At 39.2% G+C, this 25,265-nt stretch overlaps 1 protein-coding gene across 1 annotated transcript in view; it reads left to right on the forward strand.

Moving 5' to 3' along the window:
• KCNQ1 (potassium voltage-gated channel subfamily Q member 1) overlaps positions 1-25,265 on the forward strand; it is a gene marked incomplete at both ends in the record, with an annotated part of 343,099 nt that overhangs the window by 35,389 nt on the left and 282,445 nt on the right. Inside the window, one exon of the mRNA XM_084262844.1 lies at positions 13,758-13,848. Coding sequence (XP_084118970.1) covers positions 13,758-13,848 — 91 coding nt within the window. The remainder of the gene's footprint in view (positions 1-13,757; positions 13,849-25,265) is intronic.

The following is a 25,265-nucleotide window of genomic DNA, read 5'->3' on the forward strand; positions in this document are numbered from 1 at the left end:
TGTTTCTATATCTTACTCATGGTAACAATCACAGCAACAATTTATCTGACAACCTTTATGGAAGGGAGTCAGTATTTGAAAGACTTTGTTTTCCAACAGGTGAATTTTATCGGTTCAAAAGAAACCTGGTTTTGGAAGTCTTTGCTGTAGGAACCATAATACAATTTTAACTTAGGCTTAAGTGGCTGAAGTGAATGAGAAACATGTCTGCGAACTTCAGCAGGGCACAAAACCTTTGTGAATCGCTTTTACAAGGTATGGGATTGTTATCTAGGATAAGGAAGCTTCTCACTGTTCAGAATAATTTCTTCTTGTTTGGTTTTTCTCAAAATCTGATTGCAGACTTCACTGCTCAAACATAAATATTTTGCTTCCTGATGTGCCCCATTTATTTGGTTATCTACAGTGCTAGGTTTTTCTGAGCTCAAATGAATTCTATAAAAAAGAATATATTTTTATTATAAAATGCTATGTATCTATATATCTGTGTCAGATGGATGTGAAGTTGCCTCCTCCTTCCCAATTAGGAATTCACATTGAAAGAATTTGTTAGGATATCTAACAGTAGCATGATTTTCTTTTGGTATTAGTTGAGTAATGGGAAATAATATGTAAAAGGAAATCTGGAAATGTGATGTTTAAGTTAGTTGTCCTTACGCTCTTGTTCTGGGACATGTAGTAATTCTTTTTAAAAAATCGCTATTTTATGGGGAAGACACCTTGGGCATGGGAATGTGATATTTATTTACTTATATTTTTAAGGTGTGTGGCCCTTTGAGCAGCAGATGCTGACACATATTTTGACTATATTTATCTAAGAAGTATTAAGGAAAATATAATGAATATGTAAGAAAGGTAAATGCTGGGTGCTTGTACTAGTATCTGGTTTCAGGCAGTCAGCGTTGCATCATGGGGCACTCACATGCTGACTGCCTAGAGTGGGATCTGCCTAGGCCACTGATTGGAGAAGAAAGAAAAGGGCAAATAGACCAAGAAAGCTCCCTTCCACTTTTTTTTCCTTTTAATTAAGCATATCCTGTCGGCTGGTCAAGAAATTAATTCTGCTCCATCAGATTATGAAACAAATGTTATGTGCTATGAACATTAGAGATACTTTGTTATTTTCCCAAATCTGCTGCCAAAGAGTTTCCAAGTAGAACAATGCCTTTGTTTGTACTGATGGAGGTGAAACTGCAATGAGAAGTATTCTCCAATGGCACAGGTGCCATTTCAATAACGTCCGTAATCAAGCAGTGTCCTTCAGGCTTACGCTGTACCGCTGACATTTATTCTAATGCTATTTGGCATTACTGGTGTTCCTCAGCCTTCTCACAGCCTTTGAAGTGCTTTGCGTCTTTAAAAACAATATTAATTATTGCAGGTTGGGTTTTGACATTGATAAAACAGAACGAGTAACCCATCTGTCTCCTGTGGACTTCAAGGAAATGAAGTATGGTACTACTTCAGCTTTAAAAAAACAATAGTCAAGTGATTGGGGTATGTAACTGGAACTACATGTTCAAAAGGGGTCAGCACTTTACACTGAAAATCTATTCAAAAGAATCATGGCTGAACTCCTAGATGATGAACATACATGAAATCTGATCCTTAGGTAGAAGAATTTTATGTGTTCGTTGGTGCATGGGAAGCGTAATGGTTTAATTGTGATGCCCTTCCAGAAGTGCTTTCAAAACATTAGGCTGCTTTTAGTAGCTTTTGCTGCAACTGTGCAAATCTTTGTTAAATACTGAAGCAAAAAGTTCAGTGTTCTTGATGGGTAATTCTATGGTAGCATGTTTTTCTCTTCAGCTTTGGTTTCTGCTTTTTTCCCTTAGCACATTGCCACTAGAATCTGAGTGTAGTGCAGAGCAATAGATTGCCATGATGGAAAGCTAAACAGGTAGAGTAATACATAGGTACCACGAAGCAAATGGCTACTGGAGAGTATCTGATTGAATACCGTGACTGGCAGCCAGTTGTGCACACAGAAGGATATGCATCTACTCAAGTGTATTGCAGCTGGGTGAACTTGACCCTGCGATTTTCTTAGGGTTTTGGATGCTGCTGCGGTGTTGTTAGTACTTGTTTAAAATGTCTAGTTGTTTAGGGCCAAGAATAGTATCTTAAAACATGATTTTGCCATGAGGTGAGATGTTACTCAAATGGATGTTCTTAATATGTTGGCAGATCATACCAATAGATTTTAATGACACTTTCTAAGCATACACTTGAAGTGGTGGGTTAATGTCAAGGGCACTGAACTTTGACATAAAATCATCATTTTATATTTCCTGGTAGTTTAGCCATGATATGGTTATTTCCAGCAGAGTGCTCTTCAAAGTCTGTCTCTCATAAAGGGTTGCACCCCTGTACTTAGCTTTCTGTATCACAAATTTCTGATTGATTTACTCATTACCCAGGACCACATACAAAGCGAAGTACATACTGAGAAGTGTTCATGCTTTAAAAAGAAATGTGCAGGAATTGAAAGAATATGCACTATGGTTTAATGGCCTAATACTTCTGGTATTTATAAAACTTAAGGTGGAATTCTTTTTAGTCCTAAATGTAATATTTTAGACATCTTAATGTTGCAGATGTACTGCGCACTTTTCTCTATGCAATTGGAAATAGTTCTTGGGTATACATTAGAAACTTATAATATTGGGCCTTGCAATGCTATTAACTGGATTTTAATTTATTATTGTTGTCAATTAGTGTGCCAAAGAATGTGAATCTTTTCTTGTATCACTGTTTTCAGTAAGTTATCCCATGCTGTTAGCAATAGATGATCGCTACTAGAGGAATGATACTGATATACCAAAGTATAAAGTCTCTTATATTTTAGTACCAAACTTTAGATTTTCTTATATACTGATGCTGCCAGACTGCTCTTGGTTTGCAAATGATTAGTGATGGCAATTAACAGAAACAGTTGGCTCAGGTCATATCAGTTTTGCACTTTCAGGAAAATACTGTTTTGTTTGATATAGCCAAATTTGTTTTGCCCCAATTTCATCTGTGGGTGATTGTATTATCACTGATTCTTTTAATGTTGCTCACAATGTGCATGATGTTTACAAATATACCAGTGAGGATATTGTGTAGATTTGTGGGATTTATTTCTGAAAAAGTAAAATCACTTTATAGATTGAAGCATTGAATGTTGTTTTGGTTTTGTTTGGGTTTTATTTAAAGCGTGTCCAAATGATACACAAGAATTTTTAGCCCAGTAATAGACAGCTAACTTGACTGCAGGTGTCATTGAAATCATTATCCTCATACTTCTCGGACTGGAAGGCTGTCTATTTTGTGATGAGAATGTGAAGCTAAAGCTTTTTAAACATAGCATGGATTGCATTTTGGGGAGCTTAATCTGTTTTGTCTTTTTTTGAGCAAAAGGAGTATTGAGAGTTTCTGTAGTTTGTAGCACATGGTTACAGATTTTTTTTTTTATATTCAGAAAGATTCTGGCACTGTAAATGTAAAAGATGCCTGTTAATTTCTAGACTCTTAATTCTCTTCCTTCAGTAGCACTTGCAGTTTCCCTCATGCTTAAAGCAAACTGAAGTAAAGTTGCCATAACTTCTGAGCGTTGTGTATATCCGTGAGCAAACACTTTGACCTCTCTGGAAATCAAAATACATTTATCTGCTGAATTCCTCTGCTTTCATCTTAAACTACATGATAGGTTAACATTTTTTTCTTCCTTGTTTCTAAGCTGTGATGCATTAAGGGAGTCGTGTTTCTCCCCTCCCCAACACATCTAGAAATGTGTGACAGAGAACTGACTGTGGAAAAGCTCAAAAGAAGGCAGCAATGCTCATGTCTGTGAAAGCATCTGTCAGCTGTACCTATGGATAATTAAAGCAGAGTGTCAGAATGGAAATGGCAGTGAGAATACTTATCCTGGCTTCAGATCTTTCTCACGGTCTTCATCTTACTTGCCAGAACTGATGAAAGTGCCTTTCAGATACAGTTGTTTCACCAGAAAAGAGTGTGGAAAGGCGTTTGGGGGGTCAGGTGAGAGGGTAGGCCGGAGTTGCTCAGGTCTGGTATCACTTTTGTAATATTTGGAATAAATCAAGTTAAGCATCTGTCCAGATCAGTAGCTCAAGGTATTGATTACTTTCCCTCATTTGTATATTTACCTGTCCGGCTCTACTCCCTGTCGCTGTTTCACACTCTTCACAACTAAAGATAAAGGGTGCTGTCAAAAATATCAGTATTGGTTTGCTGTTGTAGAGTGGTTTTACTGAGCTAGCTATGTGGGTGTTTCTTTATAGAACATCTAGAAGCGTAAGTCTTGACTTGTACTCCAATAAAGATAGTGTACAGGTTTATAGGCACTAATAAACCATTTGTACAATGTTGTGGGATGATGCTTCCCTCCATAGGTATGATGATAACGTTTCCCTTCAGCTTAGTTGTACTAGGTTGGGGTAGGATAGATTCTTACTTGGCTATGTGCAATATCCAGAAGCTGGTTACTAAGCAAGCAGTTCTGTGAGGCTAGGTGCTGATCAAGTCTAGTTTTGCTGCAGCATTATAAGACACGTATGCTTTAGGAGGCATAATACAGTGTCCTTGGGCCTTTAATTAGGAAGGGAGAGTGATTTGTAGCAGTACTGCTGCGATGAAAGCAAATGGAGGGGGGTGTGGGTTTGTGTTACAAAAAGAGGGCTACTACACACAGCTCTTGAATATACTTTGTTAGATGAAGCTATCTAGTGTCCAGCCAGCCCAAACAAGAGAAACTATTAAGAGTAAACATTGTTGCTTGGTTAAAGAAATACAGTATATTTGGAGAAATTAATTTCAAGTCTATTTTAAAGTACAGTATTTTATCTAGAAAAATGTATTTAATTTAGGTTATAATTAAAAAGCAGAGCAATAGTCTAGGTGTGGCAATTTTTCAGAAGCTGGGCTTTACAAAGGCTCAGAAATTTTAGTGTTGTTTTCTTAATATTTGGATACTACATTATTTAAGCTCTACCTTGATTCTGCTGTCACAAGAAAAGTGGAAGAGTGATGTAGTGAGCCCTCTGACTGCATGGAACTCTCTCTAGAAAATAAGTGTTACTGGTATTTTGGCCCTAAGTTTCTAGAATATGCTTCTCCTATCTCTTTTTCCTCTCTTGTTGAAATTAAACTTACCCAAAATTGGCTGATAAAAAGGAGTAAGAACATATGTTTTTATTTCAGCGGTGGTTTGCAACTGATTATCCAAAGTCCGTTTGCAACTTATACTTGGTTTTGCCTGTCTGAAATGAGTCAGATTTCTGCCCTAACTAACACAGTGTAAGGGCAATTTAGTCCCAAATCCTTTGAGGGATGCTACCTGTTCTCTTGCTGGTGCTGCCACCACCAAGTGACTTGGTCTGGGCAGCTGAAAAGCCATGGTTCAGCTCTTCTTAAGCCTGCATGCATGCTTAAAACCAAGAATAGGCTGACTTTAGCATTGGTGCTCACCTTGAGATGGGCAGTGTGTTAGAGCAGCAGGCAACTGATGTGCAGCAGTGGAAGTCTTTTGGAACATGCAGATGGATGATGAGTTCTGCTTTGAATGATGGGGTCCTGCAGGGCTTGGACAAACCTGTATGTGGAACTGAGAGGATTGTTTTACTGTAAATTCACTGTGCTTTTCTAATTTTCAAGTCAGAGCACAATAATGTTACTGTCTTGTTAAGCCTGAGGTGCATGTAAAAGGGACTCCAAAAATTCTTTCGATTTATAGTGTTGGGTGACATCGTTTCCCCATTGCACATGTGGGCTTACTCCTTCCATGGCTGTCATATTGCTTTGTTGTGGTTTCATGTTAACAATCAGATGCATTGGCAGCTTGTCATGAATCGCCTGAGAAGCACGGCTGAAGTTCCTGCAGTCTAGTGGTTCTCATCTCTTTGACAGGCTTGTTTTACATGTAGTATGTACTTTTTCCAGTGGCTTAGGCAGTATGTATCATGTTTTTTCCTGTTCAACTATGCCTGTTCTCAAAAGAACCAATACCTTGTTGTAAGATGCAATAACATTGCTTTTTGTGGGCAGTTAACCTTTCCTCTTGAAGCATCTTAATGTCTGGTTTGCATTTCTGCTGCAACCATGCCCTTTGCCAAGACCTTAAACACCTTTCCTGCAATAATTCTGGTGCTGTATCCTAAATGAATTTTGATTCAGTGTGGGCTTTGGTACACAGCCCATAATTTTAAGTATTTTTACAGACACTAATCTCCCAGAACAGCCATATAGATGTGATAGAAACCTTGCTTATTAGCTGTATAGCTGTCCTCTATTTAAGTATCAGGCTGGCCTGTATTGTGTATGGTCTTCCTTGCATGATAAAACTGCTTTCTCACACAGGGGCTAGAAGACGGTATTTCTTTGACAAGGAGTCAAGGAGCTGGTTAAAAATTATGCCATTGTTTCCTGCAGGAAGCACCAACTGTGCTTTGCCTTACGGTTGGAACAAATACATACGAACAGGAAGCTCTATCTGATAGATCTACGCTAATGCAAACAGAGCATTTGCACTTTGTCTGTTGAAGGCTTTTTGATGGCAAGTGACAACTGAGAACAGTGATCTGTCTACTAGCTTGACCTGTGTAGGACATAGCAGAGAGGAAGCATGCATTGTACAGGAAACTGTTGTAGCCTGTTCCTGGAGGGAATCATGCTTCTCTGCAGGAATGCAAGTATGCTTCCCCTTCTGCTGGGCATCCTCATGCTGCAGAGAGGCTGGATGATGGTAAGGGGCTGTACCCCTCCTTCCTTCTCCTGTCTCAAAAACAAACCAGAAAAAGATAAGATGGGTCCTTAGAGGAAAACCATGCAAAGAGCCTGCATGGCCCGAGATTGAAATCCTCGTCATTTTTATCAGGACTAAAGTGCACTTTTTTTTTTAAACTTGTTTCATTGTCAGCTATGTTTTGTGTAGGCTGCTGGACTCTATGGTCAGGTTTGCTAGAGAGTTCAGTGTGAGACCTGTGCGTACAGGATATTTGTATGCGTGAATTTCATTGAGGATGAAAGTTTTCTCTGTGTGGTGAAATCCTATTTCTTTTATAAAATACAGCCTTGAGTTTCTCACTTTAAAGCACCACCTTGATGCTGATCCCATAAAATAAATTGCCATTCTGTGTTACCTTTCTAGCAATGTGTTTATCATCTAGAGTCCTTTCCTCTCTTGCTGTTGGCTTTCCTACATTCAACAAGTTCTACTTATTCTCCATCTGACTTCTCCCTTTTTATTAGATCTTTTTTTCCTCAAGCAGTCCAAAATTGCATTGAATGAAAGAACAAGAAAGACTGATGCCTAGCTTGCAGTAAGAAAGGACTTAACATGGATTAGTGTGAATGTTTGCCTAGCTGCTCTGTGGAAATGGCTGTTCAGTACTCCATGAAGTACTTAGGGATTCATGTTCACTCGTAGCAATATAAAGCTTTTCAGGTTTTTCATCAGAATTTTCCTGGTGAAAATTACTTAAGGAATGACTTCTCTGGGCTGGAATGGGACAGAATATACTACAAAGTGAGAGTGATCCCCTCTCTTCAATGTATGTTATCTGAAGTTGTATATCTACATTCTCGTTGCAGTAACTCTTTTTATTGCCTGGGAAACTCTGTGGAAATGTCTTTTTATGATACCATGGACCTGAATCTGAAAAGCATCAGGATGTATAAACCGTTGAGATGAAAGATGAAATAATGATGCTGTCATATATTTTAATGAGTTAACATGAACTGGATATGCAGCAGCTTTATAGTTTGAAAATTATGAACAAGACAAGAATCTGCCCATATTTAAATCTGCACGCTAATGTTCATTTTCAGCGTCATGCTTTCAGTTGTTCTGAAGCTGTATGCTTGGAGAATGTTAAGTTTGTATACCTTGTTTACCAGTGAAACCTCTCACAAAATTTAAAAGTTAAATGGCAAAAAAGTTATTTACTCTGTAAAATTCAATCAAAGCCCCACAAAAAAACCCCTGAAACTAAATGAACTCGCCCCCTGAGTTATGGGGTTGGTGGTTAATTATGCATGTGACTGAACAAAGCTTTGCATTCAAAGCCAGCCAGTCCAGTTGCCCAAAAGGAAGGTGCAGACACTGGTTCAAGAAGGAGGCTTAGGTAGAATGTTACCAAAGACATACAAGGACCCAAAATACTTTTTTTTCATTTATGGAATATTTCTTTTTTAGTTCCAGTTATTTTCTCCAGTAGGCAGAGAGGATGAACTACAACTAGCCATTAACCTCATGCCAAAAAAAGAGCACAGTTCCAGCAGTTATAAGCTAAGATAGTATTCCCTGCATGCAAGGGCACTGAGAGTTGGATACCTTCAAGATTCATAGATGTAATGAATAAAAGTTGTTCAAAAGTAAAGAACAGACTTAAGCCAAGTCTTATGTGACATTGAACAAGGAAAAACTGGCTATCTTCCTGGAGGGTTAGACCTCAAGTTTTGTATAAATTGAGCTGACCTTTGTATCTCCCTTCTCACTTATTAAATGTTTTTAAGATTTCAGTTTAATTTAGGACCTAATGACAACCTTCTTCAGGTTTAGGGAAAGACTCCCACAGAGAATGTGTAAGAAACGCTACAAGAAGGAATAAAATCCACCCATGTTTTAATGCTGGATTTGGTGATAATGACTGTGTGTGCATATGCCTATGTTAATCTGGTGAGTAAGCACTTCCAGTTTGTCTCATGCACTTTTTAAAAAAAATGTTCCTGGTTGTATCACTAGACATTTTTTTGTAAGCCTTTATCAGTTCTCCTCCCTGTGACATTTACTAAATGAGCATTGTTATCTCTTAGTCAGTGGTTAATTGTTCCTTTGATCATTTCACACATAGTTTCAAGCCACAAAAAAAGACATGCTAATGTTCTAAACCCATAGTTAAATACAGGAGCAAAAGAAAAAAAAAGCAACTCAGGGCTGGAGTCTGCAAAGTACAAATAGCTACCTGTAATGTGTCAGACTTCTGGAGCTGCCACTGAGGTCAGTGAAAATGCCGTGAGTCTGAAAGTTGAAACGTACTGTAGAATAGTCAGAAACAATTAAATCCACATTTAGGTCTTAATATATTCCTTACATGTTTCCTATATATTGCTAAATATAGTGCATATAGCAGCTGGTCATCCTTACCTGTCAGCTGCATGATTCTTTCCTGCTAGTGCTCTGACTTCTCAAACCTGTTTGAGACCAAAGTATCTAAATCATCTGGCTGACTTCATGGAGTAAGCCAAATTTTACTGTTTTGTATGTTTGCCCAAATAGGCACATCTGTGAACCCATTGTTTCATGTAAGTCTACACCTTTGTGTCTGTACATATTTTTCTTTTTAATGGGTAGTATGGTGTAGTTGCACATCACAAGTCTATATATTGGCTTGAGCGTATGTGAGCTCGAGAGAGCTGTATGCTGACATAGCTCCGTTTCTGGGTATGATTCTACCAGGTATGCAGTGCCTGTAGAAACCAAAGACAAGCACAGAAACTGGCTTCTCCTAAAATTGCTGGTGACCTGAAAGGAAACAGGTTGTTTTGTTCTTGTCTGCTGGAAATTGAGTCTATGAAAGAAAATATCTGCTGGTTTTTAAGTGTTAGTATCCACCCTGCTTCGTGGCTTCACATCCAGAAGCTTGAAAAATACTTGAGTTTAAAAGTAACATAGCACTATTAGACAGGAGCAAAGAGGTTTTGAGTGCAGGTACTGATGGAGGATCTTTGATTCATCTGCATGCAGGCAGATGCCATTTTGTAACCTGGGACAGGCAATATGAAAAACTTCACATGCTGCTATCACCTGATCTCTAATGCTTGCTTGGCCACATAAACTGAGAGTTGGATCAGAGCCGATGAAAGCCTGAACTCGTTGCTCAGCTTCCTTTCTTGAAGATGGTCATGTTTGTGCATAGAAGGTAAATGAGCCACAGGTTTTAGTAGATGAGATGGGTGTTTTTTAAGAGGCTGTTTCTTCACTGCTAGAGTTAAAGAATTTCTGGTCTTCTGCTGTTTGCCTCCTTTAGAGGAAAAAGTTAATATGTGGGAGTCATTAGGGCAGCTGCAATGGTGAATGTTTGTTCTACCCCATATGCAACTGGTGAAACTGGCATGGGACTGTATGCCTAGCAAAGAGTTTCAGAGTGGCTGATGCTACTAGTTAAACCATTCATCTGTCTTATATATCACTCTGGGACTTAAAGAAGTGAGAGCTAAGGTATTTTTAATTTTTTACTGTGAGACAGATAAGGATGGCTGGTTAAGTTACGTGGTTTTCTCTTTGTGTTAAAGTGATGCAGCTTGGCTACAAACCAGTGAATAGTAAATGATTATTTTGTGAAGTCTAAGTGTTTTGGTATTAGTATTTACACTGATAGCACGCACTCAGTTTGCCTAATTCAAATGTCCGTGTTCGTAGCCTTCACCTGCTCAACCATTGAAAAATAAACCATTAAATAACCATTGAATATAAATTGCTCCCTGAAGAGGTTCAGTTTCTTTCTACTGATGACAGAGCTTTGATGTGCAGCTTTCAATGTAGCTATCTGGAATTATGTGGTTTATTAGGGTAAGGCTGATAGACTTGTCTATTAGTAATTTGTATAGTGCTGCTTATTGTAAGTTGGTTTCATTAGTTTGTCTGATACTAATTGTTTGGATGACCAGTTTGCATGCTTAGCATCTGGGAAAATGTAGCAATAGCACTCATACTAAAGTGATATTAAGAGTGGGCAGTATGGTTATTTTAAGCATGTGAAAAATTGTAACTTTTGCTATAAAAAAATATCAATTTATGGTCTTTAAAATTTTATCTTCAGTTATCAGGGTTGTACATCTGATTTTCCCTGTGAAAATTTATATCAGTTCGGTTACAGGACTGGTGGAAGGAGGGTGGAAATCACAGCTCTCGCATGAGTAGTGGAAGCTTTCTGAGGCTTGAGAGTTAGATTTCCCCACAACGATTTTTCACGTAGAATAAATTAAAGTTTGAGGCAGAGTCTGTCCTTGCAGCTGTTGTCCATAACTACTTAACTACTGTGGACTTGTCTGCTGACAGCAAGTGAAAGGAGGCAATAACTGAGAATCTGTGCTACATTTCTGGCTAAAGAAGAGGGAGGTAATTGTCAGAAAAAGAAAAAACAAAACAAAACTTTTCCTGTTTTGAATTTTCCTGGTGCCTCACTCCCTCCATACACTTCAGAAGCAGAGGAGGAAATCTACTAGTACTGAAACAAAAACAGGGTAGGAGCAAAGTGTTAGAAGGAAATAAACAACAGGCTGATGCCAGAGAAGGACCATATGGGGTTTTTTCTCTCTTAATTTTGCATCCTCTGTTCCTTATGTGCAGTTGAAGTAAAATAGTGATGCTGGTGTGACAGGGTGCTCCACTGGCATGTCTGTATTAAAGGGGCTTGTAAAAATGCCAAAGAAGCTCTTTGCCACCACTCTTCTAATGTCAAAGAAACAGATGAGAAGCCATAATATCTCATTGACTATATTTTGTTTTGCTTGGGGCAGTGTGTATTTGTGGGTATGAAGGAATCTCATGCTTCAGCCTATAGAAAGCACAGTAATAAATTTCAAGAGTTTTCCTGGGAGTGTAAAAAAAAATAGATTTGCAATACTGGAAAGGATCCACGTGCATGAAAACCTGTAAAAGCAGGTAATGCGCTGACTGGCACTCAGTGGGGCTCTTATGCCAGCCTTCAGTTTCTCTAATAGTAACATGTAAAGAGGTTTGGCAAGCAATGTACCCAAAGTTTATATTCCTGTCACTTAGGCACACAAACTTTCAGCTTTAATTCTTATTACGTTCTCTTTAGTTGTGTGTGTTCAGGAGAGGTTCAGAAATGGGATAGTCTTTGCTTTGGTGCCCTCCTGTGGTTTCATGTATTGGCCAGGTAACACGTCTCTGCTACTATTAAGGGATACGTAATAATTACTATCGATTGAGATCTAGTTGGTAGACAGCTTGCACCATCCCATGCAACTTGTTTGAACTAGTACTTTTCTTAATGTTAGACTTCTTGTCCAGAGACCCTTAGCTACCTATGTGTAACTGGGCCCATTTGTGTTCATGTTGTCATATCGATCCTAAGCGATTGAGGGAATATTGCAGATAGAAGGGCTGGATGCTGGGGGAACATTTATGCTTCAAATGGCTGGCTCATCTTTGTATTCCCCTGCCTTGTCTGTGCACCATAGTTTTATCTAAGAGTGGCCAAAGTTACAGAGTAAAATGAGAAAAATTTAGAGATTTCTCCTTTTGACTAGGTAAAAGTATATTCTCATGTGTGTTAGTGTCAATATATGATAATCTCTACACTAGTAACAGCCATTCATTATCACTTACTAATTGGATTTTTTTGTTTCTATGAACTTCCTTTTCATAATTTTGTAATGTGTTTGCAATATCATTTGTGTATGTGTGCAGTGGAATTATGTGCTGTACTTTGAAGTGACCATTAGACAATACAGCTTATAATGTCATCCCTGACACACTTTTGTTTTCTTGAGTGCTTGGTCTTAAAAAGCATCACTTAAGTGAAAAAAGGTAAAGGCTCAGTGTGAATTCAGCTGTACCATACCATTTGACAGCCGCTGATGTCCTGGTTTCATGTTTTTTTCTTGAGTTCAGTTTTATTTATTATGGCAATTCTCTTTTTGTGGTTTTTTTTGAGAGGACAGGGAAGAGTAACCATTTTAGAGATCTGTAACGTGAGGTGGGGTGGCTTCCTGGATTTTGCAGCAAGTTTCTGTCAAGTGCACAGGATTGGTAGTGTTTTCAATAGAATTGTGAAAAATACCTCTAACAACCAGCTCTGTGTTTTAATAAGTGAGTGGTTTAAGTCATCTTCATTGCTCATATAATGTTTTAAAAAGAAATATGCAGTTCATTGGGGGCTGGAAGCTGCCCATGCCTAGTGTGTGGTGGGCAGTTTCCAGTTCATTCACAGATGCTTTATGTTCTGTCAAGGCTAGTGGAGTGCTGGGCACATCTGCAGATGCTCAGGGAAGGGTTTTTGGAAGTGGCTTCCTGGGGTTGCAGGCACTTGGGATGAATTTGCTGTAACTCCCAGGCTGTCACAAATCTTTCCTTGGAAATCAGGATGCCCTCCTGAAAGACTCACTCAAGCAGGAGAAAGACAGAGACACACACTTATATTTCGCCCCCGCCCCCCTCCCACAATAGTTGCTTTGAAATCTTATTTAAAAATGGAATCAGTCCTAGGTTGTGTTTCATATGCCAAATGTCAGATTTTATTTATCTGAGGGCTTTGGGGAACGGTTTATAAAATGCAGTCTGGCCAGAGCCTAATAAGCTCTGACTTACTAAACTGGAAGGAGAAATCCAAATTAAAATTTGGAACAGCTAAAAGGCAAATATTTGAAATCTGTTGGGGTGGGCATGGTGATTGAGCTGTAGTAGACCTTAGGATTGGAAAGAACAAGGAGTGCTGTTTACACACTTCGCTAGGAAACAGCAAGTCTCAGTGGTAGATGAAAGCTAATGTCGTTGTGTGGTTTCATTTGGTAATGTCCATCCCAAAATCTTGGTATATGAAGAGAAATAAACAAGCCAACATGAAGCAGGATCACTCAAAAGTTACAAGCTGTGTCTTAAGATGATCCAGTACCAATGACACTTCTGTGCATACGGGTAATTTGTAATAGTGTAATTATCTGTCTTCCCTCTAAGTACCTACTAGACTGCATTGTGGTTCTTAATTTTATTTTCTTTTTCTTTACAGCTTCCTTATTGTGCTGATATGCCTTATCTTCAGTGTGCTTTCTACAATCGAACAGTATGCAGCTCTTGCTACAGGAACGTTATTTTGGATGGTATGTATGTGGACATGAATGCGATTGATACATCTTTGTTCTTAATGTGCAAATTCTGATCTCCTGAGATAATAGTGTATCAGACAATGTTTCTTGTGGTTCAGTTGACAAGAGACTTTTCTGTTTTTTCCTGATGCATCTGTAAAGCCTGAGAGGCGCCAAAAGTCATGGTAGTACAAAACCCAAGTCATACCCTATATGGCTTTTACTGGGGGCATCTATTTTGTGTCCAATACACAAGGTTCTTCTAATTAAGCATGAATCTCTCGTATTGCTCTGGCTAATTCATTTTTCAGCCATACTGAAGACCAGACACTTGACGGTAGGGGGAACAAAAAACTTAAGTGTAAGCCCTTTCTTCTAGTTGATGTAAAATCCAACTTTCATAAGTGGAAGACTCATGTGTTTTCATTGACTTTAGTGCTAAGACAACTTTCTCTACCTGTCTTATGTGTTTTCACTTCAGTAGAGAAAATAAAGTTATCTTTTGTCTCTAATACTCTAGTGTGCAAGAGATCTATATCAAGAAATGCTCTGAGAGTATTACTGTCCTGCCAGCTTAGATTTCATTCAAGAGCTTTAGTTTTAGTTGGAGAGACATGCTTTTAAACATACCAAACACTTATAAATTTGTTGTACCTCAGTGGTAGGGTACATATTGAGTTCTGTGTTTGCAAATAAATGACGATTATTTTACTTATGAAAACACTGTCACTGTATTGAGAAAATTTAAATGATTGTTAAAAATAGTTCTTGTAGCTGTGCACCGATAACGCTACTGTTACATATGATGTAATTATTAACATGAACACATCGGTTAAAATCCCCATCAATTGTGAAAAGTTTTTTTCAGTTTATTTAATATGCTAAATTTTTATACCTATCTGAATACCATAAGAATATGCTATATTAAATTTAGTGTCAATCACATTATTTCTACATAAGGTATCTTCATGCCTGGTATATTATCTTTAGAATAGAATAGGCTATTTCAGATGGAAGGGATCTATAATGATCATCTAGTCTAATTGCCTGACCAGTTCTCAGGGCTGATGAGAAGTTAAATCATATTAAGGTCATTGTCCAAATGCCTCTTAACTACCGACAGGCTTGGGGCATCAACCACCTCTCAGGGAAACCTATTCCAGTATTTGATCACCCTCTCAGTACAGAAATGCTTTCTAATGTCTGGGCTGAACCTCCCCTGGTGCAGCTTTGAACCATTCCCACGAGTCCTGTCACTGGATCCCAGGGAGAAGGGCTCAGCACACCCTGCTCCTCAGTGTCTCCCCTCAGCCTTCTGTTCTCCAAACTAGACAAACTCAGAGTCCTCAGCCACTCCTCACAGGACATTCCTTCCAGCCCTTTCACCAGCTTTGTTGTTCTCCTCTGGGCGCATTCAAGGACCTTCACATCCTCCTTACATTGCAGGGCCCAGAACTGCACACAGTACCCACGGTGAGGCCACACCAACGCTGAATACAGTGGGAGAATCCCCTTTCTTGACACACCCCAGGATGCCATGTGCCTTCTTGGCTACGAGGGCACTCTGCTGATTTGTATGGAGCTGCTGTGCCCAGCACCCCCAGACCCCTTTCTGCAGGGCTGCTCTCCAGCCTCCTCTCCCAGCGTATGCTCAAGCCTTACTCTGTCTTACTCTGTCCCAGACACACAATGTGGCATTTGCACTTGCTAAACTTCATCCCATCGATTTTTGCCCAATGCTCCGATCTGGATAGATCCCTCTGCAAGGGCTCTTGTTCCTCAAAAGACTCAACAGCACCATCCAGCTTGGTATCATCAGCAAACTTGCTACTGGTGCATTCAATTCTGAATTCAGATTGTTGGTTAAAACATTGAACAGAGTTGACTGGTTGCCAGCCAGATGTAGCCCAGATTTGTAATTAACTTGTAAGATACTTGAGCTCCTAGGTGTAACATTGTAATTGGTTTCCAGCTAAGAGACTCTATACATGCATTTCTGCATCTAGTACCTTTTCTGTTATGTAGTTCACATTTTCGTTTTGTACAGATTTGGGGGTGTGTGTGGTTATAAATACCTAGTGGTTGTGGATAATTTTGCCAAGTTCTGTGCTGAATTTCACTTGTGATTAATCTCTCACTCATCTTCACAAATGACATAATATTTTATATGGACACTGTGTGTGGTTTCACTGAGATAACTTCTAGTGACAGCATAACCAGTGCTGTTTCACCCCCCTCCCCGCCTCCCATGAAATCATGGAACCCGTTTTGTATATTCACTATCTGTATATGTGTAATAGATTTAGTGTAATACGTATGCAATGTGTTCAGGATTATATATGTTGTATGTAATATTCAGTATGTATCGGGCCTTCATCCTATTCTGTGTTACATCGCTTTGAAAGTAGCGTGATTCAGTGTTCCTGTTCTACATCATGAGTAAAGCTACAGGTAATTTTTAGCATTTAAATCCTATTATCCTGCTTTCTTGGGAATTCAGCAGTTGTTCTGTCCTTCTGTGTTGCCGTATTCTGATACTTTTTTTTTTTTTAAAAGCTTAACTGTGGCAATTTTCAAGAAACATAAGGGGATTACAGTGGTTCAAAGCTGTAGGTGTGCTCTCTGCACACTGGTCTTTCAGGAGAGTTGTGGTACAAATATTAATGTAAGAATCTGGTTCCTGTTACTGTCTACTCAATAAAATTTTATCCCCTGATCTTATTTTAAGGTTTTGCTTTCATTCATTGACAAGACAAGGGGCAATGGCTGCAAGTTGGAGCACAGGAAGTTCTGCACCAACATGTGGAAGAACTTTTTCACAGTGAGGGTGACAGAGCCCTGGGACAGGCTGCCCAGGGAGGTGGTGGAGTCTCCATCTCTGGAGATATTCAAGACCCGTCTGGACACCTATCTGTGCAATATGAGCTGGGGAGCTGCTTTGGCAGGGGGGTTGGACCTGATGATCTCTTGAGGTCCCTTCCAACCCCTATGATTCTGTGATTCTAATGTATCATTACAAGCTGTAAAAGTTACATCTAACTGAATGCTTGGGAGGTGGTGGTGTTGGAGTTAATAACAGATGCACAGTTGGAATGAAACTAAAATGCAAAGAAAGAAGTAAAACAGAGTGTAAGAGCATACTGGGATTAAAAAACAAAACAGGAAAAAACACAGCATAAGCCTCAACCCAAATGGTGATGTAAGGAGACTCATTAAAGCTTAGGAGAGCACACTCTACTACTTTGCAGTAGGAATTAATTTCTTTTTCGTGTTTTAGAGGGACTTTTAGTTATACCACAATAGTAGTTTTTATTTGGAGCTATACAATTAAAGTAGGTAACTAATTGCCATTGTAGGTGAGCAGAGAGGGGCAAACAAGTTGGTTTACAAACTAACACTGAATGAGAGACATCTCAAAGGAGCAGCGGTGTAACAGCAGCCTACTAGGAGGACCGTGGGAATTTGAAGAAGGTTTTTTCTGCTGGAGGGTAGCTGGGGTGGTGAGAGGGAGGAAACCTTTGGCCACGTGGAATTTAAGGTTTATGAGACTGCAAGTCATTCCATGAAACTTGAATTACAGTGCCTGAGTGTGTACTCTGTGAGATTAAATTTTAAAGTAACACTTAGGGACCTTTAGTTCGTTATTCTGAAGATTATACAATTGACTCCACCATTCCCTGCCAGTGTTCTGAAGGCAGAACTACTAAAGCTTTGTCCATGAGCAGATTATCCTTTATTCAGGCATAATTTCCTATATAGGATAAAATTCTCTAAAATAATTATGCTTCAATAATATATTCATACAATATATTAAAGCTATAAGAAAATAAGATCTAAAAAGGTTGTTGAGATTATATTTTATTTCATTTTTACTCTGGAGCTGCTTGTTTTATGCTATCACCTCCCACTACCAGAGGAGAAAATGGAAGATGTTATGTTACCAATTATTTTAAAGCATTTAAAAATGCTTCTGTTTTTCATAACAATTAGAAAAATGCAAGGTTCACACTGGAAAAATAAACAAGGCAAAGCTTATATGTGTTCCAAGTGGTGTTCCAATTTTGGACAAAAAGCTTACAATTAACTGTTGAATCTTTCTCTACTTGTCACCACACTTCCCTAGGCAAAGAGCCTTGATGAAAGCTATACCTAAATGCAGTTGTAATGGGAGATTAGGAGAGAACTGGCCTTTTGTTAGTTTCCAGAACGCAGTGAAAACTGCTTAAATTTGCATGTGTTTATTTTATCTTTTTTTTTTTTCACTAGATGGTGCTGTTGGAGGGGTTTGACTCCAGTTACTCGTTGGCACTTGCCCAGCGTGATCTGGAATCTGAGCCAAGACTGTGAAAGGATCTTCATTTTGAGGCGTATATGTACACTTGGCCCATTTTAAATAGTGGTGCAGGAGAGCTTTTGCCATGACTCATAAAAAGAATGTGGTATATCTGTGTAAAAATTGATTTTGAGACTACAATATTTAAACGATGGAAAAAAGTAATTCAGAGATGTATGTTCCCAGTGAGGCCATATTTTTCTTTTATTTTCATAAGCAAGGATTTTATGGTGCCAGAACACAGCAGAACGCTGTTATCTCAGCATGATCTAAGAAAATCCAAGTGCATGATCCAAGGGGATTAAATATTCTGCTGAACCAAGGGATATTTAGTGTGCCTGAAAAAGCTATTTTCTTGTAGGAATCTCATTTCAATATTGATTCAAAAAAAAAAAAGTAGTATGTTTTATGATGAAAATGTAAGCTCTTTCCAGCTTTCTGTTTTCTGGGTTCCTTTTCTACCTTAGCATACTGAAGAGATCATACAACTTTTAAACATTAAAAAGGTTGTCAATTATGGTGGAAAGTAATTGGGTGGTTAAACGTTTATGTTACTGACATTGAAATTATTCCTACCTTTAAGAGGAAGTAGCACAGAGTCTAGGACTACAAGAAATCCAATTTTACTTCTTTTAATATAATCTTTTGCTTTAAACCTTAGGTTTTGTTTACTGGAGTGGGTCATGAGAGAAAAAATACCTCCAGCTTTTGATTCTGAAGATGGTCTTCACTGAGAACAAACAGTTCAAATAGCTTAAAGTGGTTCCAACATTATTTTTTTTTAATTCATTGCTTAAGAAGGCCAAGACAGAGACTTATGAAAATACACTAATGTCCAGAACATCCTTGAAAAATTAAATATCCATTTAATCCTTGAAAAATTAAATGGGATTAAAGTCTGTAAAGGATGCCTCTTGGTAACTCTACAGACTAATCTATCTAGTCTACAGACTCTTCCTAAAGAACATCTATAGCTGAGAGAGTGAAAAATTTGTTTATGTAGCCTCAGCAGCATACCCTGGCCTGCCTTGACTCAGGGTGAGGTCAGCTGGAGTGGAAGACCTGTGTGTGGTGGACTTGTGCCCTTTAATCCTTTTCTTTTGCTGGACCTGCAGATAGACCCATCCAGGGAGTCCCTCACTGCAGCATTTCCTTTCTGTCACTCCACTTATAGCTGAAGTTGAGAATCCCAACTTTCATTTAGCGTCATCTTCTCTGCATTTTAGTCTGTAGTTAAAAGGCCAAATGTGAGTGCTTTGAAGGCTCAGAAAAATGAGTAGAAATGAAAATGGCACTCCCTCTTTTCATTAGGTGACAGTATAGCAAGTAGCTAGAGCGAGTACTTTCCTCTGGATCTGGACCTGGGTGTTTCTCACCGCACTTCAGTCTGTGGTTCTGATATTTGCAGCTGAGATGCTGGCAGATGATGTGAGTGCTCCTCATCTGCTTCGTTGCAAAATCAGCTGTGGTGTTTGCAGTGCTGCTGGTAGTAACATCTTAACTTGTTCCAGCTGTTCACAAAGCAATCCCTTGTCAACTCCCCACTCAGTCTAGGAGAATAAAATGTTTAATGTAAATGCAATGTTAAAAGTTTTTAATAAATTTGGTTCAGAAGGTTGTGTGAATATGCTTTTAGTTCAGCTTGAATTCTGCTTTATGTACATTCTGGACAGGTCTGAGGGAGCAGAGTCAGATGCCTTTAAAGTGGAAATAAGATTATGTGTAGGGACAGCTGAAGCAACTTAATGAAACATGCTTTAAAAAAAAAAAAGAAAAAAAAAGTGCCTGTTATAGTTTGTTGTAGATGAGTCTGAGCTGAAGAGGAAGGTTAGGAAGGAAGGAAGGAAGAGGTGATATCGAAAGTAAGTATGCTAAGACCAGTAAGGGAAAGATGAGCTGGTTTTTCCTCATAGGCGAGTTAAAAATCAAACGCCTGTAGAAGGGAGCTATAGTTTCCCTTTAAAACTCTGTAGAGGGCAGCATTGCACCGTGCTGTGCCCTGCCTGCGCTGGCCGGATTCAGACCTTGGACGATGTCCTGAAGTAGATAAAAATATCTTTTGGAAGAAGTGAACTATTAATAAAGAGATATTTTTTCACATGGGGTTGGGGAATTTTAAACAAGTAATCAACAGAAATAATTCTAGGAGAGAAGGGTGGAAGAAAAGGGCCGTGTTGACATTGCTGCCAGGGACAACTCTGGCCACTTTGTTGTAGCCACAGAATTCATGCTGCTTGGCATACTTGCTTTCTTGTCATGTGGACCGATTTTAGAAAAACGTGAAAACAATTAAAACTTTCACAGAAATGAATTGGACAAGTATTTGCGTGAAGGTGAAAGAAATAGATATTAAACTTGTTAACACGGAAAGATTTTCAGTATGTTATGCCTTTCCTGCTATTGTGTTAGATGTTTCCTTTGAGGGGTGGGGAGGAGGGGGAGGAAGAAAAAGTTTATTTGGCTGAACGTCTCTGAAGTTACCACAAAAAGTGACTTTTTGATGTTTATATGATAAGAATAAGCAGTGATTTTTGTAGAAAAGAAAACTCTCTTTACATGTATGGCATACGTTTCTTCTAGGAGGTTCAAAATGTTCTGGGTCTCAATTCTAATTTTAGTCTGTGGCTAGAGTATGTATTTGATAAAGACAAGCTTGGATGCAGAAAACTGGTCACTTCCAGTTCTGCTTTGTCTAAGAAGTATGGGGGAGGGGGAAGAATCCCTCTTCATGGATTTCAATACCTGAAGTTCTATGGTGGCATGTGAATGTCATAGTTTAAAGCAAAGCCTGCAACTAAGTTGCTGTGAGTAAAGGAACTGGGGTTTAGCATTATCTCTACTGTGCATTGGGATGAGATGGCTATGAAGTACTGAGCATTTGTTGGGGCTCAAGGAAGAGCAACCTTACCCAAGCTCACAGTGGAACTGGTGGCAGATTGCAGGCCAGCTCCAACCACTGGTGATAGATTGGTGCTGGCTGCTGGCTGCTTGGTGGCCTACATGATCTGACATGATCTCCCTTGCTGGCAGCATGCAGGTGTTGGCCAAAGACTGAAATGAACACAGTTCCAGACTGCCCTTTTGTGCGGAGCTAGCTTCCTAACTTTACATATGTGACACTACTGTAGTGTCACAGTCTTCAGAAAACATTGCTTTTACATTGTATGCAGCATCTTGAAAAACAAGGGGGGGCTGTGCCTCCAAAGCTGCTGTTAGTTCACCTGTTCTCTTGAGTTTGTATGTGCTCTCGTAGGTCACACAGTATATTGGTGGTTTGTTTCTTCATTTTTAGTATAGGTGCACTTCAGTAAATTCAGTTCAGAGATGTGTCCAGGAAAATGCCATCAGTGAAAAAAAGTATGTTTCATTCACCGTTACACCTTTTGTTCTCTTTTGTTGAGCTTTCTACTTAAGGGTTAGTTTGACTGAACTTTTCTGGGGTGTAAATCCCTGTCAAGCTCAGAGCATTTCCTTGGTAACTCTAAAAGAAACATGGTAAATGTTTTCTTTTGAAATTATACACATTTAAGGATCTAATATTTTAGTAAACAAGCAGAGTAATGCAAATTCTGTCTTGGAAAAGGATGTTAAACTGTGAAATACTGGTGCATAGTAGAGCCAAGTAGTGAAAAGAAAGATTTTTAAATTTAGGATTTATCTGGATTAGTGTGTAATGTTTGCAGTGACAGGTGTTTCCTTTATGCTTTGCCCACATGTCTGGAAAGTAGTTTGTCATTAAGTGCTACATTCAGTGTGTATCTCAATTTCAGTATAACTGGAGGGTCTATGGCTTTGTTAGGTCCTTGTTTTCACATCTGACCTCAGCCAGCTGGAGCCTATTGTTTTAAGCGTAATGTAACAGCTGACATAACATAATGGATATCAAGCTGAAAAGCTGAAACAGTGCAGTGAACTGATGCAAAGAGAGGGGTGAGGAAGAAGTTGGGAGGGAGGGACGGGGCAAACCTACCTTCGTGATTAAAAGTGGAAGCTTGCTGGCTTGTTTTCCCAGGGGGTGTTAGCTAGGAAATAATGGGATGGGTCTGTTGCAGTTCTATTTGCAATTGATTACATATGATAGACTACTGAGACAGGTTTGAGTTTGCCAGCTGTCACTAGTTGGTGGCTCTTCAATGGCTTTAAGTGGCCCTTGGTAGGCAAAACTGAAGTAAACTCTGCAGGTGTGAAGTAATTGTAGTGTAGAAGTCCAGTGAGTGCCAATGTCTCCGAAGAAAGGAGGTTCCAGGAGTTAGTAGAAAGAAAATAACTTCAACTAATTGAATGCATTAAGAATTTTACTTTGTGGTGATGGATTAAGTAGGCTCAATTAGCTGGATAAAAACCAAAAGCAAGTGCACTTTTTGGTGGCTTTCTTCTTTTTCTTGGCAGTTTCTGAAGTAAGCTTCTACGAGTTCTTTTCTGAAAAACATCATCATTTCATTTCTTGACTTGTGCATTTCATGGTAGGAAAGCCCATCTCAGCACTGAGTTTGGAAGGGGATGAGTAAATGAACATCCTGTTAGAAACTCGCCATGCCATGAATAAAATGACAAATACCTGACTTTGTGCACAGAGAAGGAACAAGAATGTGTAGAAATCGTCCTATTATTTCTTCATAAATATTTACATGTATTCTTCTTTGTATATGTATTTCTATGTGTAGAAGGCACTTCTATTTTTAGCAATGATTGGAAAAAGTGGTTCTAGCTGGATTGCATTTGTATTGAGATCCTCTGGCCCAACTGAGAGGTTTTCCCCATTTTTTTTTTCTTTGGGGGGTGGGGGGCGGAGGGTAGGGAAGGGTGGTGTCAAGACTGTTTGCTGGGTTTTTTTATATATGTGGGTATAGGTGACCAAATTAGGTTCTACGTTTGTGTGTGAAGTTTTTATGGTATGAGACTTTCAGTTATGCAGCATATTTAACTTTGTGCATATGAATAATCATTGTGACTTCAGCGGGGCTTCCTGTATGCATAAATATTAACAGGATTGGGGTGTAATAGGAAAGGTTTCTTGAACAGTATCTGCTTGTACTTAGCCCAGGAAGCTTGAGAGTTTGATTTATGTAACTACAGGTTGCATTTATCTTAAATTTAATGTCTTAACTTTATCAGGACAGATGTTTTTAAACTTCTGCACTGCTCAGTTATGCTAACTGTCCATTGATTTCAGGGATCTGTACCTTAGTGTATTGCTTACATCAGACAGTTCCACCTAACCCATCAAATATTAGCCTATGTCTAAGGCAATGGGAAGTCAAGCATCGTTATTAGCTTTCAGAAATGGCGGGACTTTGAAGAGCTAACAAAATAACCAAAACGCCTGTTTTCACACCCAGTCTCTGAAAGCAAGCTGTGTACTGCCTTACTTTGATGGTGTTTCCCTTATGCTAATGACACTGAGGTTGCCTTTTTTTTTCCCCCTCCAGCATGCCATTAACATCCTTATTGGGTAGCTTTCAAAAACGCTCCTTTTCGTTCTTGTTCCTGTCAGCTTGACAGGATGTGTTTGCACATGGGCTGCATGCAAAAGGAGTTGATTTACTTGTCCTTTATCCCTGGGCAGCTGTTTCCCAGATCAAGGTGAGAAAGGATGGCTTCTGTAGAGGTAATCTGACTACTCCGTGGCTCCCTGCAGCAGGGCTGGTACAATGTATTTAGACGTTGTTTTGGCTGCAATGTTGCAGAATAGTTTTAAATCAGAATAGGTGTGTATGATGAATGACCTCCATCTGGCCTACAGGCAAGGAGCTTGACAGCTACCTTCTAGAAGCTGCTCCAAGTCATTGATTTAGTATATGAAACTAAGAACGAGTTATACTTAGTGGCCAGGGCAGGGGAAAATTAAATATTTGCTAATCTTGCTTCTGTAATGCCTTACAAACATGAATGTACTTAACCTCACAGCATTCCTGGGAGGTGAGCATTAGCAGTTTTACAAGTAAAATTGGGTGACCCATAGCTTTTCTACCTTAACTTGGCTTTGTAAGATAAATCCTTCAGAGAACCCGGGCTGTGCTTTTCAAGAATGGGTTTCAGCGTGCAAAAGCTGGCACTGCCACCTGAAGAAACGGTCCTGCTGCTCCATTCCTTGTGCCAACACAAGCATTTGCGCAGCTATGTTGTAAACTGCCTTGGAGAACCCAGATGGGTTCAAACTAACCTTTTTTTTGGCCAGATCACACTGCTTCTTTTGGCAGCAGTGCTGGCTTGAAGTGTTTGTGGAACTGTAGAGTAAGATTTGTTAGCTTTTGATGGTTAAAAGTGTGATGGAAACTTTATCTGTGATACAGTTTACAAGCAGACTTGTGCAATGCTTTAGAGAAAGGACATTGGTATCGTTCACTTACAGCCCACTCCAGGGCCTGTAGGAACAAGTGCAACAAACAACTGGTAGAGTGGAGGTCCACACACTCTAAAAGATGGTCCCTACCATCATAGACCTTGCAGCCTAAACCGACAACATGGTGAAAAAGTGAACAGAAGGAAGTGTGAGTAGCCTCTTCTAAGAAGTCCCAGCTTTGGCCTGTTCCACACATTCAGGTTGGGTAATGAGCCTCAGCAATGCTAAATATATATATATATTTAATTTCTTGCTTAATTTCTTAATTTAGAACTTTGGAAGCTTTTTTTTTTAAATGAGAGCTGACATTTTGCTCCTTATTTTATATACTTGGCTCTGTGCCTCTCTTCTATTGATTCAATTGAATAATGAATTAATTTATGTTTATTTTGCATCTGTTTTGCTGCAGGACAGCAGGTTATCAGCCTGACAGCTGATATAGACCGATTTGACTGAAATTAATTTTATCCTATAGGTCCAGGCATGCCTATGATAATCCAGAGCCAGTTATTGAACTCGAATTGGCAGCTAGGCTGTCTCTACAAACAAAAGCTGTTTTGTTTGGGCTCGGCTAGAACAGCCAGGGTGTAGATAGGGCTGCAGAAGCATGTCTTTCTGGTAAAGTTGAAGCAGCAGTCATCTTCTAGCCCTTTGCTTCTGCCCCTCAGTGGGATTTTACTCTACCTGGGAGATTGGACTGTACTGCCTTTGCTTTCCTAGTCTCCTGCAGTGCCTAGCTGTCCCAGAAAACCCTGT

This window comes from Gallinula chloropus (genome assembly GCF_964237585.1).
Source record: "Gallinula chloropus genome assembly, chromosome: 4".
Taxonomy (NCBI): Eukaryota; Metazoa; Chordata; class Aves; order Gruiformes; family Rallidae; genus Gallinula; species Gallinula chloropus.